At 36.7% G+C, this 27,893-nt stretch overlaps 1 protein-coding gene across 2 annotated transcripts in view; it reads right to left on the reverse strand.

The window, feature by feature from the left end:
* The window catches only part of LOC124783785 (nuclear pore complex protein Nup133), a 125,491-nt gene extending 105,007 nt beyond the window's left edge, over positions 1–20,484 (reverse strand). For both annotated transcript variants that reach the window (XM_047254049.1, XM_047254048.1), the window contains exons 1-5: positions 20,273–20,484; positions 19,352–19,479; positions 18,751–18,953; positions 10,972–11,289; positions 7,627–7,803 (exon numbers count right to left, since the gene is read on the reverse strand). In XM_047254049.1, coding sequence (XP_047110005.1) covers positions 7,627–7,803; positions 10,972–11,289; positions 18,751–18,953; positions 19,352–19,479; positions 20,273–20,391 — 945 coding nt within the window. In that variant the 5' untranslated portion in view covers positions 20,392–20,484. The remainder of the gene's footprint in view (positions 1–7,626; positions 7,804–10,971; positions 11,290–18,750; positions 18,954–19,351; positions 19,480–20,272) is intronic.
* Positions 20,485–27,893: the final 7,409 nt, after the last annotated feature.

Here is a 27,893-nt window from a genome sequence, read left to right on the forward strand (position 1 = left end):
GTTGCAGAAGGCGCTCATACGCCATTTTTGTTTGGGATTCACAGTGTGCAGGACAAACTTTTGACACACTTTTTTCTTCTCAAAAACATTCTGGAGAATGTCTTCAGGACTTGACCTAGAGATGATGATCTATTGTGATTTCTGACAACTATGATGACAAGCTACAACTGCACCTCCTCTACTTAACACGGCCTGCTCACAACTGACAGACTGAATGTGCAGCTGTCGTTCACAGTTCAAGCTGCTACCATAATTTCTGTGCTGACGTCACTTGTACACCAGGAATAAAATCAGTCTCAGAACTTTATGGATGTACGGTGCATAAATTGGCCCCGTGCAAGACCACAGCAGCTGCAATTTTTGATCGACGTGCACATATCGACCTACTGGTTTGGTTTATGGTATTTATGTATCACAGCCTTTGTGTAATTGGCAGAACTCTGATACTGTGCAAACTGGGCTTTGATTGGAATCCTTAGTTAAAATGGTTTGCACAGCTTCAATGAGTGTTCTTCAGTCTCCGTCAGTTTTGTATGTAAATCACCTTTACAAAATCTTTGTTTTCAACAACATTTCTTATTGACCACTCAGTGTGTTATCTGATAGATGAGTATAGGTCAGTCCTCTGTTCCATCCTGAAGTCACAAGTTGATGGGTGGTTTCGAAATTCAATAAAGACACAACCCACACATTGTAACTCAGAGAAGTAAATATTTTTGGACCCCTGTTATGGCTGTTAATGCAATTAGTGTACATTAAATTACTACTGCCAATTGTGTGTAGTTTTATCTGTTATGTAGCTGTACAGCACCCTGTTTAAATGTTCATCCTCTTCCAATGCAGGGAAAAAAACTGAGATACTAATTTGATACCTACAGCACGACTTAAATCTATCTTGATGTGTTTCCACATGATGGATCTTTGCATTTTGCCTGACATGATACTGGAAGCAGCTGAAATGCATAGTATGATATATATGGTGATCTATAATACCTGGTGTGTGAAAGAAACTGCGAAGAGAGGTTTGTTTTGATGTCAAGGTGAAATCCAACTAATTGAAGGGGTGGGTGGGGTTTGAAGTAGAACGAAGCAAGAAGCTTGAAGAGCAAGTAATCATTTCCACTGTTGGCACAGTAACATATTACTTCTGATGAACAATGTGGATGTAAGCTGGTTTCAAAAAAGACACACAAGAGTGAAGACTGAACAATGGAAAAATAGTCACAAAAATTGATTTTATTATCTGTCTGACTGTGATTCATTACTTATCTGTCAAGTTTTCCGGGATATACTGCATCTTCATCCATAGCTGGTCATCTGCTTTGCACTGAGATACCCAGTAGCTGATGGGTCAAGGCCTGTCACATTTATAGTTCTGGCCAACCCCAGCGAACCACTTGACACTAAAAGCTACCTACCAGCACCACAAGGGAGGAACTACTGCTTTTCACTTGGGGTAATGATTCCAAGCTTGAGGAACGTTTGTAATGTATATACTGCCGTATACAACACCTTTCACAGACCCACAAGAAGTAACAACCACACTATATGCTACGAAATGTACAGATAAACTACTTAATTCCTTTGTTCCACTGAAGAAACACATTAATAATACACACCCTAGTTTCAATACATGTGGTTTCCTGTTAACTGATTTTCCAGTATACAATTTGTCCCTAACTATAAATCTGATCATAATTTACAGCTGAGCTCTTTATGTATTTTAAGAGAGCAAACAGTAAGATCATCAGTCACATATTCACCCCCCAGGGAAGAAGCAGTGTACCCCAATCTCTCTGCATCTAGAGTAAATATTGTGTGCAAGTGTGAGAAAGTGTTCTAAATGTTTGCGGAACATGGGCACCAACACAGTATTTACATAGTGGGATGTGGGGAACCTCCAGAAACCACAGCCATGTTGGCTAGCACAATGACCCCTCGTTAATCCGCTGGATGGTTTCAAGCCGAGGCCGGTGTACCTTCCCATCCTGGAAGCAGCTGCATTAGAACACATGGGTAATTGAGCGGGTCTCAACTTACGTTCAGCAGTCTAGTACCCAACTATTATTAAAAACAGATGACAGGCAGACACATGAAAGTTTTGTTTAAATGATAATGTGAAACTGGCATTTTTTAAAATGAGGAATTGTGTAATCGATAGTTTTAATAAAATATCACGAAATTTGCATTTTCCTCAGTTCCAGGCATAACACTCAGCAGTCTGAGAACAGTAGTTATCTAATATTGACAACTGATAGTTCTTTAAGATTGAAGTTGGATGTCTGTTCTTTCCTTAAACCAAAGGTTCACATACAACCTTGAAATGATCTTTTATTTTCTGTACAAGTAACTAGTATTCTAGATGTGACTCAAGATGAAAATATCCTACTTCCACCTAAACTCAATGCAGGAACAGGTTTAGTAAATGACATTGCATTTTCTGAGCTTTTCACGTGATGAAATGCACCATAAATGATGCATTTGGGAGATATCTTTAATATGCCACATCAATTAACGTGCAAATCTTTGTAGTAAGCTAGTAATAATATGAATACCACTTTAGTTACTTCGGCTTTGTGAACACTTATACTAACATGATGGATTGTCAATTTACATCTATCAGTCGATCACAGCACAGAATACATTATGCCTCTCAAGTGTCGCTGTCATCGCATATGATAGGTTTTTTCATGATCACCCACGTGGTAGATGAAAGAATTTAAACCATGACGCACAAGTACTATTACAGGTTCTTTTGGAACCTTTTCATTGGCTCACTGGTGCACAATCAAATTATCACCTTTCAGTGCACAATCAAATTATCACCTTTCAACACAGCCTAACACTTTCAGCTGTGCTGTAAACTAGGTTGTCAACAACAAATTTCATTCACGAAATAGTAAAAACAATATTGAAATAAACATTCTCCGTTTTCACCAATTGCAACATCGTTGCGTATAGAAACAGTGATCCGATACTGTCAAATGTTTTTTATTTCAGTCTTTGACCACAATATCAATTCTTTAGATGATGACCAGTTTCAGTCCATAATGACCATCCTCAGATCTACAATATATAAATATATACACCTAGTAAGCAGTGTGTCTTTCAACATAATACAGTATAAAACGTCCCTTTTTTACACCATGTCCTAAAGTGGTAAGGCCATAATAGCATCATCAAAACATATAATCAGCACAGCATCATCACGTAGATCTAAAATAAGGTGTAGAATAGGCCACAGTGTCCACACAGTCATTATTGCAACTGGCTACCCTGTCTCTCGATGTCGATTTGTATTTGGTGTCTCTTAAGTGTCGGTCTGCAGTAGGCCGCTGTTGGCCGAGCGACGTGCAGTCGCATGGCCCTACACAGACGTTCTACTGTTTTCCTATTTATTCGGCACGTGTGACACTGCAGTAGAGCGACGCCCACTACAATATATATATATCTACATAGTCATTTACACAAAAACATAATCTGATAAAATCACATTAGGTAAAATACATGTAGCAGACTTTTAAAATTGTGATACATTAAAAGACGAATACAGTTACCCATATAAAATTATTAAAAGGAAATATATGAAGAGAATAGGACCGATCCTTTTTATGGTGAATTTACGGTCAACAATTAATATACGTAATACATTTCCTGTAGCAACCTATTTCTGTTGTACTGCTAGCAACAGATCTACACAAATTCAGGGATCTTGTGCTGTGACTAGCTGACAGGAGCAACCCTAGCAGATGCCATGTTAATTTACTTCTTCATGAAGCTCAACTGCTGTAATTGGTGATTTTTGTATTTATACTTACATACTACAAAAATGTGGATATTTAATTGACTAAATCCATTAAAGATCTTTACAAATCACTTTAACATTTTGTTTTTGTACTATTTGGTGCACAAAAATATCAGGGAATGTGATGTCCTGTATTCCAAGTTAAGAGTTTCAAGAAGGAATCATTATTGTGGAAAAACTAATTTTCATGATGAAACCAGAAAGCTTTTGAAAAACATGAAGATAAATATTTCGGGCAGAGGTGAATGAAACATTGAAATTCACTCTTACACCTTCAAATTAGGCTGCCAAGTCTTATGGCCAAAGGCACATGAGTCAGTGTTTTGGAAAGCTGTCTGATGCGCAGCAACATGTACGCTGCATATTTCCGTATTACGAAGGTATAAATCTGAATTCCACCGAACACCACATGTCACTTTCCAAAGCACTGAAATCAAGATTGCAATACGCTTTTGTAAGCCAGTCATTGCTCATGTCACGTATCTCGCCAGCTGATGACAGCATAGGATATGTGATGTAGTCAGCCAATAGCAAGATCACTCTTAAGTAGTGCGAACACACAAATAAGAAAAATTCATCGTTTAAATTAATATACATAGCATTTACATATAATATTGGTCTCGAGGATTAATAAGCTGTAAGAGAAGCTAAGCTTCCGCATAGTGTTGATCTTTTTTGCGCGTGTTAGACTTTAAGATATACCACACAAATGTGCCAGTAAAATTTTTAATAACGACATAAATGTCTGATCTTCCGAGCTCGAAATTCTTCTAAATGGTTGTCCTCAAAGAGTTGATTTTTAAACGAGAGTCAAACGCTTTGTGATTTAAGAAATTCATCGTACATTCTCGCACACGGTTCATGTTGCGTAAAAAGAAATTTTCTCTGAATGTAACACTTTTCAAACCACCATTCACAATATTTTCCCAGACCTGTCAGAAATAGGTTCGTTTCAGCAGTTGCAAGAGAGCGCCAGACAACAGGCATCACCACACTTGTGCAGCTACGATGATGCAGGAAGCCCATATGTCCGTATGTGTAAAACATTAAAATATCTTACATTATGTCATAAAAGAAACAAGACATCAGAGGATACTTCAAGGGCATTGGAATTTCGTGAACCACATTAAAATGCATAATTTCGTTTGAAGTGCACATTCGTATGTCCACATTCAGATGTAAATTTTCTTGGAATAGCAGTACTGTATTATCTCGTGTTTGGTTCTTTATTATGGCATAATGCCATACGTGCACTTGAAATACAGCGAACAGCTGAAAGTAGCCAATAGTGTGAAATTTAACAATTCGTTTCAAATAAATTGACTGCCTCAGTGGAAAAGATCAATAAAAGCAAATCTCTTTAGCAAACTGACAAAAATAACTTCATTGTTCTGCAAGGTGATTAATGCTTGACTGTCAGAAAGGTAGAAATAAAATCTAAACATATTTTTGCCTTCCATCATCATGCGAACGTGTTTTAATTCATTTGATAGCTTCCGGGCACAAAAAAAATCTGTTCGGAGGCAATTTGTTATTATGAAGCATTGCATAGTCTTCCTAAAGCCTTTGACACACTTTGCTGCTGGCAGACGCTTGTATGAGCACTGTGAATTTCCTTTGCAACTTCAGTTTTATTTTCTTTTTTTTTTTTCTCTCGTTCTTGCTTTGTTGCTGCAGTATTATTCTGCAGTAGCGGGATACAGTAATATCCTTTGTTAGAGTTCTTACCAGTCAAAATCACAAAAATTTGACTGAAAACTAAAACAATGAAAAATTCCTGGAATTCTAAAAAATTCCCGGGTTTTCCCGGATCGTACACACCCTGTGATACACACATGTAAAAGTAGCATAAACTGTCCTAGCTTTTGTAACTATCAGACAAAGATCTTTGTTTTCCCTCATCATCACTATACGTGGGTCCCTCTGGTCCTAGAGTATGAGTGAACTGCCCTTCCTTTTAAACCTTCCTCAACCCATCTATCTAATAATTTTTTGTAGATAATGTAGTTTACCTAGAAACTAGCCAACAATTCTGTCTCATAATTTACGCACACATGGGATCAACAGTCTAAACAACAAAGTAGCATATTTACACGAGACAGGCACTGCAGAATAAAGACAACATATTTCCATATAGTGAACCTACTTTCCAGCATTTACCGTACTTACCTGACTGTAAGATGTGGTTCTTCCCAAATCTGACATTCGAAAAATACTCATCTTATATTCACATAAAAAACTATTGTTGGTGAGGTCAACATTTTTAGATTGCTTAATGGGTGACTATAGGGATCATCTTACAGATGAAGCTTTGGCCACTGAAGTTTCATACAAGTTTACTTTGAAGAATTCTGAAGTGTAGGGCTTAGCAAACAATACTTGCATTCAAATAGGACGAGGATTTTCCCAGTACGTTGGAGCACTTGATACAGTAGCAATCTTGCTTGAACAATCACACAACATTTGACTCGCAGCGCTAGTGCAAGGGACACTGAGAAACGATGAACTAGCCACTACTACAATTTAATACTCTGCTTAACAATTGGCAGTGGAGAAAATAGCTTTAAATTCTATCAACTTACAAATTTTTGTTGTATTTGAACAGGTTTGCATAAAAAGTTCTCATATATGTATGGATATCATATACATACATTTATGCTCCTTTTCAAACAAAAGGTAACATTCAAAGGCAAAGGCAAAGCTTTAGAACAAGATAGTGACATTCAGATAAAATGAGAAAGAAAACTAATTCAGAATTAAATGTTTAACAAACAAAATAGGTCACATTAAACTGACAGCAATTGTTATTGCAAGAATAAATTACAGTGGAAAGATCTGTTGTGGAAGCAATACTGACAGATGTCACTAGACTGCGGGATGAACAGAAGTTCGAGAACTGGACTGAATCATGATTGCGAATTTTTATTTATATATCAGTTGCTGTTTTTACATATGACTTGTACAAGAGAAGATATTGCTGATCTTGTTTCACTGTTGCTTAAGCACAACACTACAATGGTTGGAGAGGGGAACAGTAACACCAACTTGGCTAACAAGCAGAACTGCAACAAGGGTGGGGAGGGAGGGTACTGAGTACACAGTAAATTTCATCGTGCTGCCAACCAAGGCAATCTGAACTGTGTACTCTGGCTTTTTATGAATTTCTACCACTTGTAAAGCAGTTTGCCTGAATCCATTTGTACCTGAAATCAAACCGACTTTAAAATCGTACACGTACTCAACAACAGCACACATTTCTGTAGAATATGGTGAAAGTCTAGTTTGCAGCTAGTGGTGTGCTTAGTGTTTTGTGCAACAATGTTGTTGATGCTCATCGTGAGGTGTAACAGGAATCATAGGCAAGTGTGTCTGCAGCTGGTTCTAAACAGCCAATGAGAGAGAGTGGCAGGCAAACGATGTGTTTGAAAGCACGAGACTTTGTAACATTATCAAGTCAGTACAGAAGTGAAATCCGCTACTTCTTAAAAAGAAGGGCCGTGTTGTCAGGTCCCTCCATAACAAACTCGAAAACCGCAACATACTTGGAAGAAACAGCCAAATATTTGTGACAACAAAAATACAAGTTTCACAGTTGTCCTGTTATGACGATGACTAAAAATGGTGATACCACAGACAACAGGCTAACTAAACAAAAAAGGCATGTAACTTTTTAGGAAGATGCCTTAGGTCAATAAAATTTTAATTTTGATTAGTCAGAATATGAAAAAAAAAAAAAAATCTTCCCCCTTAAAAAAGAATGGGTCGTCTTACATTGGGTAAAAACGGTACTATTCTGCCACTATCGGCAGCAAGTTACTTACCCAAAGAGCACAGAACCCTTCTCTAACCATCACACTAATGTCACACTCAAAGAGAAGGGTTTCCGTCTCCCCCGAAGACAGTAACCATTTCTGCAGTGAATGTTCAGCTAGCACAAATATATTCCAATCATCTGATGCTGAATCACTATTTCTGACAGCAACTATCTTCACCAGCTTCTGCAGAAAGACAATTGACATGGGTTAGGAAGCTCTCTCATGAAAATAGTATGAAAATGAAAAAGCTAAAGAAAAGAATGTTAAAGAACTATTCATTACTTTTTATCATGCTGTTTTCCTTTATCAAATGTGGTGCACTGTTGGTGTTATCACACAATTCAGAATATATGTCACTACTGCTTTATAAAGTAAAACTGCAGGTATAATAAATACTGTATATAATCAAAATGAACACAGGCAACTTAATGGCATGCACAGACCATTATTCCTTTTTTCTTCTCCACACATCAGAGGGTAAAAAAAAACCAACTTTATAAACATTTTAGCCTTGTCGTATGATCCAGTCACTGTTAACATCACTAAGTTTCACAACTGCTTTGTTGAAGCATAGAGCCTTCTAGTTTCAGAAAATACCAATTATATAAATGACAAACTAATTTTTATTTACCAATTATGCCAACCATCTGGTTACTGATGTTCTCTGCAGTTTAACTGCTCACTGTCATTTTTTGTGGAAAAAAAACCTCGCCAAGCCTAAAACTTTCAGACACTTTTTAGCTTCTACACTAACTGCAGTCAAATCCACCATAGTCTGAAGTGTACAGTCGTGGACAAAACGAGCGAGACCCCTCACCTTTTCGTTATGCTGATCCGCACAGCTTTAAAGTCTGCTACACAGCACAACAGGCAAGGCGACAAAGTGCTGCCAACATACTATCCACAGGCGTGAAATTGAAAAACTGTCCGAACTTTGTTAGACTGTTTTCAGTCATGTGTAACACTACATTAATGCTGATTAGTGTGTTAAACACAACACGTAAATATAAGATATAAATGAAAGAAGAAATGCTAATTAGTATGAACTGTACTAATAAACATCAGTTGCAGCTTATCGAGATAACTGTTTTAGCAAAATATTTTGCGCATTCGGCCGCGAAACGGTCTGTATCAACGTTCAGACCAGTCATACTGGATTACCGTTGCAGACCTACCATGAAAATGTGCAAATTTAGCAATGCGTGAAGATTCATAACGAAATTCGTGAAATATCATTCAGTGCCACACTTAAGTCAATTCAGTTATTGACAGAAGCGGAAAAGTAGGCAGTAACAAGTATGAAATTCTACAAGATTTTCTTATTTACATCCACAGGGCGCCAGTACCCAATAAAGGTAGCAGTAAAACGTATTGGGGGCGTGAGAATTTCTTACAATTGCTTTACTGATAGTATATCAGCCTCCATCGAGATTAGAGCCGAAACAAACCAGACCTCCCTTGCAGTAACAAAACACTTTTCACTACACTAGCAGACAACCCAGGCAAACAGCCCTCTATTATTACCCCAGAACTGAATAAGCCAGAAATTTCACAATGTAAATGGCAAAATGATCTGCAGTTTCCATTGCATTGAGCTTTCTGGACTCAAAAACATGAATTTTTTACCTTTATGTCACCGCTTATGTGACAATCATTCGGCACGTTTATCGAAATAACAAAATACCGTTGTTAACGAGTAAATTTAGTAGGATAATTCTGCACCACCCATTTTTTGACCTTTCGCGTAAATTTTATTTATATATATGGCCACGTTGACATAAAAGCTCATTTTTTTACACCATCAAGAGACCGTATACCGCAGGAAATGCGATACATTTCCGCTTATTATTTCTACCCATACTCGAGGTAAAAGGGTTTTAAGGGTTGGGTAGATAGATGGTCAAGAAAGTGCGACTAGTAGGGTTCCATTTTTAAGTGACAAAATCCTAACAACAAAAATAGCTAAGACAGTTGCTGAAGATGAGGGCTGCATAAATAATTCCCCCTACTCATTGTTCGAAGTGTTCTAGTTGCAGTCGATACATCAGCATTTTAATTGTAGCTACGCTTTCGATCCAAATCATTTTTACAGGAATTCAAATAAATTCCATATGCCTATACAAGGGGTAGTTCAGATCCCAGTATTAATGCGAACGTGTTTTAGAAGTGCGAGCATTTCCATTACTAGCTAGCTTGAGAAACACTTCTGCTATTTTTGAACGTTTTACGGCTGTGGCGTGTCTAATGGAGAATTCGAAATATTGTAGAATACGTTTGGCAGCTATTGTCGCCATTTATTTCTTTTGGTGGTGCAGAATTATCCTCCTAATTTTACTCGCTAATAAGAGTATTTTGTTATTTCGATAAACATGCCGAATGATTGTCACATGAGTGGTGACATAAAAATAGAAAATTCATGTTTTTGAGCCCATAAAGCTCTATGCAACGGAAACTGCAGATCATTTTGCCATTTACATTGTGAAATTGTCGCCTTCTTCATGTCTGGAGTAAAAATAGAGGGCTGTTTGCCTGAGTTGTCTGCTAGCCTAGTGAAATGTGTTTTGCTACTGCAAGGGAGGTCTGGTTTGTTTTCGGCTCTAATCTCGATGGAGGCCAATATACTATCAGTAAAGCAATTCTAAGAAATTCTCGCAACCCCAATACGTTTTACTTCTGCCTTTATTGGGTATCGGCGTTCTGTGGATGTAAATAAGAAAATCTTGTAGAATTTCATACTTGTTACTGCCTACTTTTTCTGCTTCTGTCAATAACTGAATTGACTTAAATGTGGCACTGAATGATTTTTCACTGAATTTCGTTATGAATCTTCACGCATTGCTAAATTTGCACACTTTCATGGTAGGTCAGCAACAGTAATCCAGTATGACTGTTCTGACCGTTGCTACAGACAGTTTCGTGGACAAATGCACATAATATTTTGCTAATTCGTAACAATCTGGAGTACTTTGTCTTACTAAAACAGTTATGTTATCTCGATAAGCTGAAATTAATTTTTATTAATACAGTTCATACTAATTAGCGTTTCTTCTTTCATTTATATCTTATATTTACATGTTGTGTTTAACACAATAATCAGTGTTAATGTAGTCTTAAACATGAAAACAGCCTGACAAAGTTCGGATAGTTTTTCAGTTTCATGCCTGTGCATAGTATGTTGGTAACACTTCGTCGCCTTGCCTGTTATGCTGTGTAGCAGACTTTAAAGCTGTGCGGATCAGCATAACGAAAAGGCGAGGGGTCTTGCTCGTTTTGTCCACGTCTGTACATAAAACATATATTATTCACATACTTAGGATGTTAAATTGTGTTTATTATTTACAAGAAACTTACTGTTTCTGCTGAGTGTGCAGTGGGCAAGCCACCAAATATGAGCGAGGACACACGCCGCCCAATACCACCGAGCCAACCGTGAGGAGATCTAAGTGGGCGACAAATGAGTGTGTGTCGACCTGACTGCACCAGTGGTTGAACTAGAACTACAGTAGCTGTAGTTGTTGCTAAAACACAGCCAAAAGGTGATATATCTGCCAGTTGGTCGCATTCTTGACCTTGGAGGTCTACAACGTGCTCTACGGAGGCACCAGAATGCAAAACACTTGGCCAATACCGCACTGTGCCTTCTGGTGAGACAGCGATGCAGGATGGTACCTTTAACAAAACATGAAACAAATGACTGAAGTGTTAATATTGAAACATGTCAACAAATGGGCACTGAGAATTTAAAGTGATTACAAAAAATAAATAATAAATCATAGTCCCATATATTATAGATGCACTTTGTTATTTTCATGTTGTACTCAGAGAAAATTGATAGAGAAAGCCTGAAACATTCAAAGTCACAGAAAACAATATGCAAGTATGAATTTTGCATGGTCAACTGTGAGTCGTACAAAGTTGGGTAGTAACAGGAGTTGACACACCAAACACTGCAATATGTAAGTGGGAATATTTAATTATCTCAACGAATACTAATATAAGTTACAACAGGAACAAAAGTGGGAAAATTAAGACGCAAATAATGGTAAAACAGCAACAGAAAATTTAGTTATTTGCATGTTCCATTGATCATACTTTTGACAACTCTCTACAATGCACAACAAGCTAGTAGGTTCACAAATAACCTATATCCTCTTCTTTTGGTAGAAAATTAAGGCTAAGTTGTAGCTACATATTGATATATAACTGGACCTTTCCTTGACTCATATTCTACAATAGAAGTAAGGCACTGAAAACTATAAGGGTCCAAAGAACAGAAACAAAGTTTTTCAGAAAAATAGAAATCACACACTAAGTTGCACACAGACACAACTAAAAGACACTTACACATTAGCTTTCAGCCACAGCCTTCGTCGGAAAAACACACACCATTCATTCACATAACCAAACATACCTTAGGCACATGTGACTGCCAACTACAGCATCTCTGGTCAGAGCTTTTTTATACTTTTAGTATATTCAATCCTTACATACTAATTTTCCAAACATGGTATCTCACATGTAAGAACCCTTGTCACAGATGCATATAAATATGATCTCAGAATAGCAGAAGACATGTAATATAGACTCTTTGGCCTACCTGTCTGTTCCATGTTTAAGTTACATATTTCAAATGTGACTAAGAACTGTCACTGTCTAAGAACATAACAGTAACACACAAGGGCAATTTATGTACTATGAAGTAGGATGAATTTCATATCCTAACATATTAACACAGACATGGCTTTAATAGTGCTCTAGGTTTCTGCACCATTGTTTGTTTTCCAGTTGAACCTCAATTTCAACATCACAAAAAATATATAATTGACACTCATGTCATTGATACATACATACATAATGTACGTAGATTTATATTTCTGCTGTTATGTATACAACTTATGTCGTAGACATTGACGTACGTACAACTGTTCGTTGTCCTCTGTATCAGATGCCACAGATGATGCGTTGTACACCCGAATACCGGTTTGGCTGTTATACATTTTACGTTCAGTTCATGGTGTTTACATGGCTTTTAACAAATATTTACAAGCTACAGAGAACCAAGCATTCAATAAATCACATTTGTTACTTTATGTAGTATCTCCCCAACGTCAATTTCTTAGGATTTTGTAGCATATGCCCTGGTAGACCATCAGTTGGTGTCTAATGTTTTATCGATAAGATGACTGGATAATGGTCACACAAATGACTGTGGATATGCCACTGTACTCAGAAAATTGCAGCACAGAAAATCAAGAAAAATTTTGCAACAGTCCAGAGTCCTGTGCTTACTGTGCCTGTACCTACAAAACTGTCATTGGGGGGGGGGGGGGGGGGGTTTAGAGGAGAGGAGCAGTCCACTCTTGCACCACCATTAGAGTGTGGTCCTTATGGACACAGGAAACACTACTTCCACTGGTTAGAGTAGCAGCAATCTGGAATTGTGATGTTACTCAGTATACTGGACAGTGTAAAAACTGTGTCTATTTCAGAAAGCACTCAATGTCCACATGAAGCTGCCTGGTCACATATTGCCACAGTTACATGGCCATTGCAGGAATTATCTGCTTTTTATGGGGCAGAAATCAAGACTGTGTCTTTTACATGCATTCGTGGTCACAGTCCACAAGAAAAATACCATCATTGTAAAATAATAGTTTTAAAAAAAACTCCGAACAGCAAAGATTGTTATTTTTCCAAGATCACTGGTTTCAGCAAACTAAGTTGCCATCTTCAGATCAACTTACTGAAATGTAGGCATTAAGGAAGTTTCAGATTCCAACTGTCTGCTTTGACTTATTAGGTCATCAACATGGTGGGCACCACTAGTTCCAGCATATACAACATTATGACCATAATGTCTCTACATACACATGTGAACAAAAATAAACTGAAGGAAACACTTCACGGCATTCGCTTCAGAACTGCTACAAATTCGTTGGGCAATACACCACACCGCTCAAACTGTCAACACAACTGGCACTGCTAAGAGTATCCTACGACTTCCACATCACTGGCAAAGGACTATACACAATGCTGGTGACTACTTTGAAGGTCAGTACAACTTTGTACAAGCTGTAGATAAATACTTGCCACTATTAAAATTCCGACCCTTGTATAAGGGCCCAATTTCTGGTCCCCGGACAGTCATTCCACGGCCGAGTTTCAGACGAGAAACCTGTGTTGGTGAGAGCAACAACAATGCTTCAACTTAAATGTGAAATAAGTGTAACACAATTAAGCCGTGTGTTAAAACAACGACAGTGTCTGCTCTATACATACCCTTCTATTCTTCAAGAACTGCGACCTCTGTGATTAGGTTTTTACTGCTCGCAGATGTTCAATAGTAAATTATTATAGCAGTATGTGGATGTTAGGCTGAAAACTATTAATGAGTTAATGAGGCTTATCGAAAGTTAAACAATAGTGCACTGGCCATATTAAATGTGTATATGGGAGGGGGGGGGGTGAAAGGTCAACAACTTTGAAACACAAATGTGCACCAGTCAGCTACGTCATTTACAGCAGACAGTACTGCACTTCCACCCCCTATTTTTTTCAGCCAGTACATTGACACCGTGCTGTCTTTTAAACCATGTTGTGCATGCGTAAATGTAGCAGCATCCAACATAAATATTTAAATATCTCTTCAGTTCTAAATTGTCATTCAATTACTGCATTACCCGGCTAGAATATAACATGAGCATGAATGTGAACTACATTGAAGCACACAACCGTTTTCATATGTTATCTGTAAAGAAGTAAATCTGTTTAAAATTATTCAATTGGGTTCGCTGACTACTTTCATACAAACTTTGTTCACTCTTGAATATCACTACACTTTTATAACATGGAGAGACACAACATTGGAATCAGCAAATGTTACTGAAAAGATTTCTGAGATTTAGCTGAGAAAGTATTATGCTCTGACACCAGCAAAGAGCGGTAGAAGTTAAAATAGTTTCTCATAGCACAGATTTTGATATACATTAAAGTTACCTTTACGTGGATTCTTTTTTACAATGGCAAATATATATGTCAGAATTATTCGGCAATTGAAACTCACCGCCAAAAGCTTTCATGAAATCGCAGCAGATAAATGAGCATCGGTGTATCACAGAAGTGATCTGTTCCAATTACATGAAAATAACTGACTGAATTCGACTTGAAAAAAACATTAATCCGCTTAAATAATTGTTCTCAGCATTTTCAATCAGAAATAAAACTATAACTCTTGCCAATAATATTATATAAATATATTACCGCTAATGGCGGCACTGCAGCTTGTCCGGAGCGAAGCAAAGATGAAATGCGGAGGATCAAGATTAGTAATATTCTTACAGAAAATATTAGATAAACTTGAATAACATTATTCTCTATTTTTCTCCAATAATTTACAATAGGTAGTTTACGTAATAGTAATAATACCAGACCTTATCATAGACGGCAGATTAAAGTGCGTCTTGCTAGCATCATGACTACTCGAACAAGAAGAAAGCAACAAAAAATCAGGGATAATAATAATTGTTCTTATAATTAATAGGTATCATTGTTTACAGTCCATTTTCCATGGTTTGTGAAGATACTCTTACACCATCTCTGCACTATCAAAACCAAACTGTTTCTCTGACAACACACTTATCTCTCACGATATCACATATTTTAAAAAATAATCTTTTACTGACTATAAAATAGGGGCGTGGATACTATAACAGGGTGTATACGCAGACAAGGATAAAAATATTCCCAGATTTCCCAACTAAAAGTACACTTTCTCTTGGGTGAAAACACACTTTTTCTGAGTTAAGTGACAGTATATTTCCCTCGAAACTGTAAAACTTATCAATCCTTTGAATGGTTATGATTTTATACACGGGCGTAGAATTTCCCGGCACTTCACAAAATGAAACTCAAGGGGGAAAAAAAAAACACATTTTGGAAAGATCTTTGATGTGAAGCAACATGTATCCTGCATATTTTTGTATTACGAAAGCATAAATTCTAATTCCATCAAAGACCACATGTTACTTTCCCAAGCATTGAAATCAAGACTGTGATGCGCTTTTGTAAGCCAGTCATAGCTCATGTCACGTCATCTTGCCAGCAAATGACGGTGGATATTTAGAGCATAGGACACGTGGTGTAGTCAGCCAATTAGCAACATGACTTAAGTAGCGCGAACACACAAACAAGAAAAGTTAATGGTTTAAATTGATATACATGGTGTTACTACAAGAAAAGCAAAGCATTCACATATAATATTGGTCTCTAAGGTTAATAAACTGCAAGAAGCTTCCACAAATAATGTTGATATTTTTGTGTGTGTTACACTTTAAGATATATCACACAAATGTGCCAGTAAAAATTTTAATAACAACGTAAATGTCTGATCTGCTGGGCTCGAAATTCTTCTAAATGGCTCGTTATCAAAGAGTTGATTTTTAAATGAGAGTCAAACGCTGTGTGATTTAAGAAATTCATCATACATTCTCGCACGTAGTTCAACTTGCATAAATGGAAATTTACTTTGAAAGTAATGCTTTTCAAATCACCATTCACAATATTTTCCCCTTGACCTGTTAGAAATAGGTTCATTTCAGCAGTTGCCAGAGAGTGCCAGACGACAGGTGCCACCATGCTTGCGCAGCTGCAATGATGTAGGAGGCCCATATGTTCGTAATTGTAAAACATTAAAAGATCTCACGTTATGTCATAAAAGAAACAAGACATCAGAGGATACCCCAAGAGTATTGGAACGTGCACATTTAAAGCGCATACTTAAAGTGCACGTCCATATGTCCAGATTTCCAATGAAGTAGTCCTTGACCTGATATCATAAGCTTTTCAGTGTGGTTTTCACAATGTAAATTTTCTTGGAGTACCACTACTGTATTATCTCATGATGGTTCTTTATTATGGCATAATGTCCCATGTGCTACAAGACGAAAATGTGCACTTGAAATGCAGCAAACAGTTGAAACTAGCGAATAGTGTGGAATTAAACACTTCGTTTCAAATACACTGACTGCCTCAGCGGAAAAGATTAATAAAAGCCAAATTTCTTTAGCAAATCGGCAATAACAACTTCATTGTTCTGCAAGGAGATTAATGCTTGCCAGTCAGAAAGATGGAAATAAAATAAAATCTGAAACTAATAACAAATTTTTGCCTTCCGTAATTATGTGAATGTATTTTAATTCACTTGACAGCTTCTGGCCACAGAAATCTGTTTTGTTTTCATTTGACATGAGAGCATTAAACAAAGAAGAAGCAGCAGTAATCTTTCTTACCTGTTATTCCGATTAGTCGTTTATTTCCACTCTGGTAGTCTGAATCCATGGATTTTGCTAGTAAATATAACAACACTGATCATTCACAAACCCAGTCAACCACATAAACAGCGATTAGCATTCACACATTCGGCTTTATTCCACTCAGCTCGTATAGCACCATCCCCATTTGTCTACAGGAAAGTATTTCTAGATGCGACGGGGATTCCCCTGGTAGAGACATCATGTACACATCCAAAAATCAATGGGGATGCGTTTCAAAATTATATGAATAATCGCTTCAGGCAAATGCCGGGATTATTCCTTTGAAAGAGCATGGCTGACTTCCTTCCCCATTCTTCCCTAGTCTGAAGGGACCAATGATGTTGCTCTTTGGTCCCCTCCCAGTAAATATTCATCACAGAGCTTCTCCTTTACAATTACATTTTTGCCTTTTCATCTTGTCTCTATTCACTGTCACTCCATAAAACACCATGGTTTTTCAGTACTATTATACGCTTTCCTCCACAAGAGCAATGACATGTTTATGGATAGGAAGCCAATGAGGTATAGTTTGTAAAGAAACTGGTATAACTGTTTAGTGTTACTTGTTATCGCACAATAAATTGTGTGTTTACAGACTTCTCACTGGCTTTCATTGATTAGACAGCATAACCTGCCCACACATGCAGGATAATCCCAAGCGTTATTTAACGTAATGTGGTGTTTTATCAAACACTGTCCCACCATGTGGTTCCATCTCATGCGAGGTGACACTATCAACAAGTCGAGAATATTTGTTTCTCCACTTTTATCCCTACAAACTTTCTTTGGGGAGGGGGGGGGGGGGGGAGGGCAGCAACTCGCTGCAGCAAGATAAATGGAAAGCCAAGGATAAAGTGACAGAAGTAGTGTTAATAACAGTACCAAGCTCTGAGGATCAAGTTTCCTGCAGTACTTTCCAGATGAATTACTTTAGTATTATTTTTGTTACTAAACAATTTACAAGATATGTTACATCAAATAACTGACTAGTCTGGAAGTTTCTTAAGCAAGTTGAAACACGGCAGAAGGTTGGAATTAATCATATTCTCATATTGGTAAGTAATAGTTATTTAAACAGTGACACAGATTTGCACTATTTCAGTTGGAATACTATACAGTGGTGAGGAAACTATGATGAAGAGCACCTATGGCAGTAATACTTTTCCGATACCTTTGAAGAGGCTGGAGCTGCTCATCAGTAGCATTCCATATAGGTGGGCTGATGGCTTAAGTTCCTACTACAGAGGTGATATTTTGCCAATGCTTTTGGAGTTGAGCCCAAGACCTTCAGCATGGAAAATATGGACATGGAGCATATAGGTACAAAGGTCCAATTTTCAGTTACTATCCATTGTGTTTACAGATAAAGGCGGAGTATTTTTGCTTGCATGGAAGTTTGTGGGTGGTCTCTGTATGTACAATGAATATCGACAGGACCTTATTGCATAGGATTCAAGTAATTTTTACTCTCCTGGGTGCCCATAACAGCAACTAAAAACCTGACACACTACTTTTCATTAGCTTCAATGTTCCACAAGGCTGCTACCTGGGCTGTGATTTCTGCCAATTTTTATGCTGTTAAATGTACCTATATTCTACAATATCACTCAACAAGGTAACTGGCCTTGCAAGCCATCTTGCAAACACAGTAAAATGACCACCTCAAGCTACCACAAATGTGAACTCATGATAATAAAAAAGTCTAATGACCTCAACATTGACTAGTTGTTAAATACTAAGAAGAAAATACTGCATCTGAAAAATATGTACATAAATATGAATTAAACATATATTTACAGTCAATGGGTGTTTCATGTACCTGATTTCCACGGGGTGTAAAAACACAAACTAGAGATGCTCTGTGTGCAAGGTCACTCGGTGGCAACGTTAGCTCTTGGCACTGACTGCTTGCAGGACGAGAGTGACCAGGGGGCTGGCGATACTGCCAAATGAGAAGACGACGTCCACACACAAACCACGCCCACCCATCTGCTGACATGGACACACTTGCAGCTGTTGATCCTGGAAAAGAAAACAATTATGCAACTTTGTGAAATGGTAAGAAGAATAAGGAAGTCAGTCAGATAAATTCCTGCTGATTGCAAAACAATGCAGATACTAGGCCTAATTATAGTTCCATATCATTACAAAATATAGTCAAAACAGCACAAATTAAAGCAAGTAAAGAATGTGTTTCAGGAGGGATAATGGGAGGGGGGGGGGGCGGAAGAGTTCTAATCCCAGCTTTTCAGGAATATAAAAACAAGAATTATATACGGCTTCTGTCCAGAAGTTGACAGAAACAAAATTTCATTTCAGCACCAAAACCAAAAAAATTTTTAATGATAAAGGATAATATTCTGAATTCTAGGGAAAAAGTTTCACTTTTTTGCACCTACATAATTATTTTTGATACTTACTATCTGAAAACGTGAGCACTTCAGTCACCAATACAGGAAGTGACAGTCCAAAACTCTCAACTGTATGATACGGTGTTTTGCAAACAATCTGGATAGACTGATTCGACTGGCCAGAAATACTGTACCTCCTGAAAAACACAGAAAAGAAAATAGTGATGTATTTAAGCACTTTCTTTTTCTTAATAGCTACTATCGTCGAGCATTACCAATGTTTCATCATCTTGAAGACAGTCCACATGCACTTGTTAATGAGCAGAAGTGAATTATTGTGTTAGCTCTCTACTAGAAACACTTATTTCTGCAGGCAAATAAAATATCCTACTAAAACTAAATCAAGACACATGTCTGCTAAGAAAACACGAGGATCTAATGATGCTTAACAACTTGGTGACTAGCCTACCTAATATTCAAATATTTGTGGTGTCTTAGGACAAAGCAACGATCCAACAGCCCAACGATTTTTATCATGTTTGAAGGATAAGAAAGCAAGAAAGGCACAGAGCCACATGAAGAATAAAGAAAAATCTTCAGCATTTAGGGCAGTAACAGCAAAGCCCATCTCCATGGACATTAAGCTGTAATGCTGGAACCTACAAAGGTGATTCTAGGCTTAAATGTGAAAGCAAATGAAAGTTGTGGCAGAAATAATATAATGAATAGACAGTACTGTTACCCATTATTTGAAGCAAGTATTTGTATTTAATGACACGCCTAGATTATGCCTACATAATTGTTATTTTGGATTGGTACGGCTCTAAATACATCTCTTCTTTGGAGCTATTGGGTCATTTAGTATTCTTGAAACATAGTCGAATAAGAAGCGAGAAAAAATATATTTGTCAATGATAGACTGATAAAAGAAAAGAATTAACGCGAAAAATGAAGTGAATGACAGAATGAACGCTGTAAGTATTGACTTACGACGAAACATTTCTGTTTCCTCCCGGCAACAGTGAACTTCTTCTACTTGATGACGCCGAAGTTGGAACTCTAGGCGACAAGACGGTTTTCGACTGGAAAGGGCTTCCAAAACTCTTCATTCTTATGTTATCAACTTTATTAGGTTACAACAATTATGAGTTAATAAGAATACACAAATTGCACATCAACTTAACCAACCCGCACTCTTTCAAAATAATATCAAGCTACTGATCGATAGAAGATCGATGTATCGATAGAGCTTTCAGGACATAACTCGAAAATTCCTGTTTTTTTCAAACATTAACTATTTTATTCCCACGTTAGGAATTCAGCTATGGAAAAACCAAAATTCAGTTTTTTCAGTATTAATACAAAGCACTGATACAAACATATTCTTTAATATTAATTTTATGTAATGTTGTCTAGGAACAGCGATGGCAGTCGACGGTCAAATGGAATGAGAAACATAATAAATAAACCAACAGACGTGAAAATATAAATCTGAAATAAGTTAACATCGTAACACATGGAAAATGTTATAAATCTGACGTAAGTTAACATATTATTTGCTGAAATGTTTATTTTTGGCATTACTAAGTACAAAAATGAAATAAACGTCAATGAAACATTAAAATTACGCACATTGTGAAAAATTGACAAATGAAATAAAGACTCCAAAAGTTTCTCCAAATACGCATTACTGCATGTGATAGTAGTTGAAACAATTCTTTTTTGCCATCGATCACAACTGTACGCCACATTTTTCCACATGTGATATGTGTGAAGCCTTTTGCACAATATTTGCACTTTCCTTGCTTGACACCATATTCTGACCATTCACCAATGTTGTTATAACTGGCATTAGCAATTGGGTTTGTTGATAGTCACACCTTTCTTTTCTTTAGATTCTTCTCACTACTGCAAGTCTCCCCTTTTTTTATACCTATCAACTTTCCAGTTTTCATCAAACATGTTTATATAACAGTTTGAAATTGCATCAGTGAGTACTCACTGGTTTCCTCAGTTGTCCTTCATGTCACCCATACAATACCCAGCTGCTACCTGTTTACGACTGCTACCTTGCAGACACCGTAATACCAGTCTCATATCTACCACTTGTGAGATCATACATCAATTTTACACAGCTCCAGAAGCATGTCATCTTTATCATGTTTTATGTGTTGTATTGTTTTACAATAAATGGTTTGACCACATATACAGACTTTTTTCTGTAGTATACCACCTTTTGCATTTCGATTCTTGCTCTGTGGCAGCACGTGATGAAATTAAATTGATGGCTTACTAATCATTCCACTGGATTACGGAGAGGATACACTTGGTTGCAACTCTCCAGTCTTTACTATCACGTCCCACTTTCTTCAGATCTCTTTCATTTGCCAAAGGGCATTTCTGCATTCAGTCCTGCCTAATACTGACAACACAGAATATATCTTGTAGTGTTACTGCAAATTGCTAGGATGAGAACCGGTTATCAAAGAGTACTTTGAAATTTTGTCCTTCGGATAAATCTTAACAAAGTGCCACTTCTATGTCCACAGAGAAACAATGTCCAAAATCACCACATGTACCTTTTCCCACATAAGAACGAAATTAATACATAATTCCAGATGAACCTGCATCCGTGAAAATCTTGAAACACCATCTGTGGAGTTTATTTCGAATGTTTCAAGCAGCTGCAACCTTTGAATGTCACAACCCATTCATCAACAGAATTGTATTCTCTTACAGGAATTACATTCATACTGTGAAGAATAATGTTAAGCAATGTCTGTATTTAGTTCATCATGTTCTGGATAAGTTCTTCGTTTCTGTTTGATGTTACCCATTGTATGAAAATACTTGATAAACTTTTGGAACTTATTTTTGACTCATTATATCTGCACTAGGAGGGTATCTACATGCCATGGACCAGTACAGTTTGGTAGCTGCCATTTTTACACGTCTCATTTGGAGTAAATTTTCCAGAAGGTGTTCAATTTTGATCTCCATAAAGTCGAATACATCTCCATCGCTTTGATAGGTATACAAGATGCTCTGAATATAGATTTCACATGTAACAAATGTTTTGAAATCTATGCGAGGAGTTTCTAAATTTCTTGGAGGGAGCAGGAGGTAATCGCATCATATAATATTTGGCGATTCAAAATATATTTTCTTGATGTCCACTCTTTTGTACGATTATATGCGTTTTTTTAGAGATTTTTGTTTTGAGATATTATTTCGTTGTTGTGTACGTATCGTCTCAGGAGAAGGTGAATTATCAGATAAATTACAGGTTATAGTAGTAGTCCCTGTCACAGACGAATTTACATCTGATAGACTGCCAGTAGATACTTTAGGAATGGCGCTGCTTTGAATTAACTTTACTGGTTCAATCAACATTCTGAACTATGTCAGTAGCATACATTTTTTCACATAAATGGATTAGTTCATCATTATTAGTATTGTTAGCGAAATCACTAATTTCTGCAAATTGCCAACGCTTATAAACGTGCAAATTCAGAAATTTCTCAGTGGTCATTTCTTTCTAAATCTAAATGTCCCACTGCCATCAAAAAAAGTAATTACAGTATATATAAGTTTTCAAAGTTTTAGTCTGTAATCAAGGCCCAGTTTGTTGGAAAGTCACAGCACAATCTAAAACAAAGCAAATGAAATACATCTAACAATTAGATCTCAATCTGTCATTCATTTAGTCAATATAAACAGCAAAAATAGGATACTATTTTTTAAACTTTAGAATTATTAACCTTCTAGTCTCAGCATAGTTCATGGACATCACATATTTGTATCAAGGTATATTATTGCTTCAGCTGTTATTTCTCAGAGCAATTATGCAACCATAATCTTTAGCACAGAACCAAAGAAATAGCAATTCACTGGTCAAATAAAAGTAAAATGAACATAAAGACACCACACAAAGAGTCATGCGCAGACAGCAACATATTTCATTTCATTTTTCATTTTATTATCTTCCTGTATATCATTTACATGATGTAGGAATTGTCACAACAAAGTTATCATACTAGTACAAGTACTACAGACATAATAATGGAATTTCACTTTCAAGACATTTTTTAAAAGTACAAGTTTAGACATACAAATTCAAATTTTTGGCAGTAAATTTACACACAATCAAAGTACTCATCTACGTCATAGAAAGTTTTGCTTAAAAGGTAATTTTTAAGTTCAGTCTTTAATTTTACTTCATCTATTATTGCCTTCATGTACACTGGCAGAGCACTGTAGAGTTTTATTCCAAAATAACTTACATGCTTTTGGGTTTGTGTTGTCCTTACCCTTTCTACATACAAATTCCCTACGAGTTCTAGTATTATAATTATGGCAGTCCTCATTTGTACGTAGATTTTTCATATGTGCTCTTGTACACAGAATGCTTTTAAAAATATACGGTGATGGTATTGTGAGTATTTGCAGTTCTTTGAAATGAGACCTACAATGAGTTCTTGGAGAGTTATGTGTTATGATTCGTACAGCTCTTTTCCGAAATTTGAAGATATCTGTTAAGCTTGATTTAGTTTTACCCCAGAACACTATGCCATGAGACACCACGGACTGAATGTAACCAAAATACACTAGTCTAGTACAGTCTGTGCTGCATACTCTAGATAATATCCTCAATGCAAAACATGCCGAATTGAGCCTGTGGGATAAGTACTTGAGATGGTCTTTCCAGCTTAAGTTCTGATCAATGTGCATGCCCAAAAACTGTGTGGATTGTACACTCTCTATCTTCTTATCCATTAGTTTTAACTGGAGGTCCATATCTTGAGTTGCTTTGCTGTACTGTATATAATTTGTTTTAGTTAGATTAAGTGTTAACTCATTAGCATTAAACCAATGTTGAATATATTTCAGGACTATATCAGTTGTGGTGGTTAATGATTTTTCATCATCACTTATAATTATTCTAGTGTCACCTGCGAACAACATTATTTTGGTAGAAATATTAGGATTTTTTATGTCATTTATATAAAGCAAGAATAATAAAGGACCGAGAACACTGCCCTGTGGGACACCTATTTCCAATTTCTTTGCATCTGAGATCCACTTGATTTTCTGATTTTTATGCTCTGCGATGATTTCTACCACCTGAGTTCTATCTTGAAGGTAAGATTCAAACCACTGCTTCACAACTCCCCTTACACCTATTGCCTCCATCTTGTTCAACAGAATTTTGTGATTTACTGTATCAAAAGCTTTAGATAAATCTAAGTTAATTCCCACTACACATTTTTTAGTGTCGAGACTCCTGACAATCTCTTTGGTATAGGCATGGATAGCTGATTCTGTGCTGTGGCCTGAGCGAAAGCCATGTTGATTGCAGTTTAGAAGTTTGTGAGCATCTGAGTAATTTATGAGTCTGGTTTTCATTAATTTCTCTAGAATTTTTGAAAATGATTGGAGAAGGGATATTGGTCTATAATTTTCTACCTTGTATGGATCTCCTTTTTTAAAGAGAGGTCTAACCTTAGAGATTTTCAACCTCTCAGGAAACACACCTTTGCTGAAAGACAAATTGGCAATATGTACCAGGGGCTTTATAATTTGTTGGGCAACTTTTTTTATTATTGACACAGGCACTTCATCCACACCTGCAGACAGTTTTGATTTTAGACTCTTTATCACCTTTAATATTTCATTATCATTTGTGGGAATTAACAACATACTACTGTCTACTTTTGGGGCTGTTAATTTCTCATGTTTAGTAAAGTTTTTACTTAATGACACTGGTACACTTAAAAAGTAATTATTAATGTAATTTGCCAGAGCTTCATCTTTTAATTCAATATTTTCACTATTTTTGAGTACTATTTCCTGATCCTTGAGGCCCTTACCTGTTTCCCTTTTCACAATTTCCCAAATAGTTTTGGATTTGTTGCCTGATTTTCTTATTAATTTATCATTACTTAGTAATTTTGCTTTTGTAATTACTTTTCTATATATTTTTTTGTAATTTGTTACATATTCTTTAAACTTGGGGTCAGTTCAACTTTTCAGTCCTCCAACTCAAAGATAATAATGCATCTGAAGAGGGTGCATCCACCACCAAGTGACAAAATTTCTTGCTAGAAGCTTGTCATCCCTCAATGACAAGGCGACTTTACGGATCAATACATATAATAGTGTGTATTACAGCTTTTAATTGGTGTTGGCTAGGAACAACATTGGGAATGAAAGGGTTAATTCTAGCACTGTTGAACCATGCTTTTGAGTTTCTTCTGTTTTGTAACTCTCTATACTTATTCTGACATGTGAAAAACTAAAGGTCTTCAACTCATACTACCTCTAATTTCAAAAGCATTTAACCATCCATTTCTATGTAATGTCCAAAATAAAAATTCTACTTTCATATCTACACCCTACAAACCAATGTGAAGTGCATAGCAAATGGTATTTCCTATTATCTCAGTTTTTATGGTTAGTTTACATATCATTCATGTATGGATAGCAAGAAGAATGATTGTTTAAACACCTCTGTATGGGCTGTAATTAATCTCATCTTGTCCTCATGATTCATATGGGAGAAAATGTATGGGGTTGTAGTATATTCCTAGAGTCATAATTTAAAACCAGTTCTGAAGGATAGGTTACATCTGTCCTCAAGTGCCTGCCACTTAAGTTTCTACATCATCCCTGTAATACTCTCCCACAGGTCAAAAACATGTGTGATCATTTTGTTGCTCATCTTCTATACCCTGTTAGTCCTATTTGATACAGCTCCCATCACTTGATGAATATTCTAGGAGTGATATGTAAGAAATCTCCTTTGTGGAATGATCGCGTTTCCTCATTGTTCTGCTAATCAATTGCAGTCTGTTACCTGCTGTACCCTTGACTGAGCCTACGTGATCATTCCGTTTCATGTCCCTAGAAAGTGTTACATCCACGTATTTGTATGAACTAAATAATTCCACCTGTGACTCATTGATATTATAGTCATAGGATACTATGTTGTCTTCATTTTGTGAAGTGCACAATTTAACAATTCTGAACATTTAAAGCAAGTTGCCAATCTTTGTACCACACTGAAATCTTATCAATATCTGAATGAGTATTTATGCACCTTGTTTCAGTCAGTGTTTCATTAATGAAAACTGCACATCATCTGCAAAAAGTCTTAGGTTAGTACTAATATTGTCTGGAAGGTCATTAACACAGAACACAAACAGCTACAGTTGAAAACATTTCTCCCCATGGCACACCCAAAGTCGCTTTTATACTACATTCAACAAAATGTGAGATGCCCTGAAACACATCGAGACACATGTCATAGAGCTGCTGCTGCTAAGAGGTGAACAAGGCATTTGACAAAAAACCCTCAGCTTTCTGTGGTTCTGGCTCATGATGTCAGGCCACCAGGTATCTAGTGCTATCAGTAGATCTCACACCCAGCAATTTGTCTTTAGAAGCCCCCACACGCAGAGTGAAATGTCAACGCTGCTACAGTAGCTATGTTTCTGCCAAATGGCGGCAGCATGTACAAATGGACGATAGCCAAGTGCAAAGTCTGCTGTTATAAGTATGGCATTGAGACAAAATACGTAATATGAAATTGCAAATTGCGGAAAATATGCTAATAAAGGTATTTTGAACTGTGGTACACTTACTGGACCAGTAATACATCTCCTTAGCGCTATTTATGCTAACAGTAGATGGAGTTCAATACAGTGAATGTAAAATATATTTATGCAGCTACACATTTTTGTTTTGAAGCTCATTCAAGAGACAAAACACTAAACTAACAACTTAACTAAAATCAGGGCACCAAAACCAAACAATGACCGTTGTGGATGTAGCCCACCACAAAATTAACAGGGCGCTGATAACTGCAAAGTTGAGCGCCCCAGAAACCAAAAAGAATTGACCACAAGAAGATGTAAGAGAGGCTGACTTTACATCTGCCATGGAAATCTGTTATAAAGTATGATGACATTTCAGACATGCTATTAGAAGAGAAGAAGGTAACGATGGTGAAGGACATAACGAAATCAGTTAGCAAGTCAAAGCTGTGAGAAAACAGAATGCGAAATTTGAAAACATGATGCACGATCTGATATGATGAGTTATGTACCAATTTCAGAAACTGAAGAAGTACAGATACTTCTCACATTCAAGAACTGGCAAGAATGTATCAATGCATGACAGTAGAAAGGAAATGAAGAGGCAGATTAAAATCACAGTGATTTGCAGTGGAAGATCAGAGGCTCATACAAGAGAAATCAACTTTCAACGAAATTCTTCTGTGTTTGTGACTGCTTTGTCAATAGTACCAAACTAACGACGTTTCAGTCGACCTTCTTCAGGGTGTTTTTGTTTACTGCTGAATCAGAAAACTTTGTTTCTTATATACCTACAGACATGGCTATTATCTAATTCTGATAGGCTATTTAGGATGAAGGGGAGGGATGTTAGAAGCCTCTATTGGTGTTTTTATTATTTCTTTTAACTGGTGGAAACCCAGTGTCAGTTGTTTTATATATGTTTAGAATGCGCTCACAAACACAGAAAAAATTTATTGAATGTGACAATGGCCACAGAAGCCTACAGTTATAAGAGAAATCAAGTCTAAATGAAA

The sequence above is a fragment of the Schistocerca piceifrons genome, chromosome 1, assembly GCF_021461385.2.
Source record: "Schistocerca piceifrons isolate TAMUIC-IGC-003096 chromosome 1, iqSchPice1.1, whole genome shotgun sequence".
Taxonomy (NCBI): Eukaryota; Metazoa; Arthropoda; class Insecta; order Orthoptera; family Acrididae; genus Schistocerca; species Schistocerca piceifrons.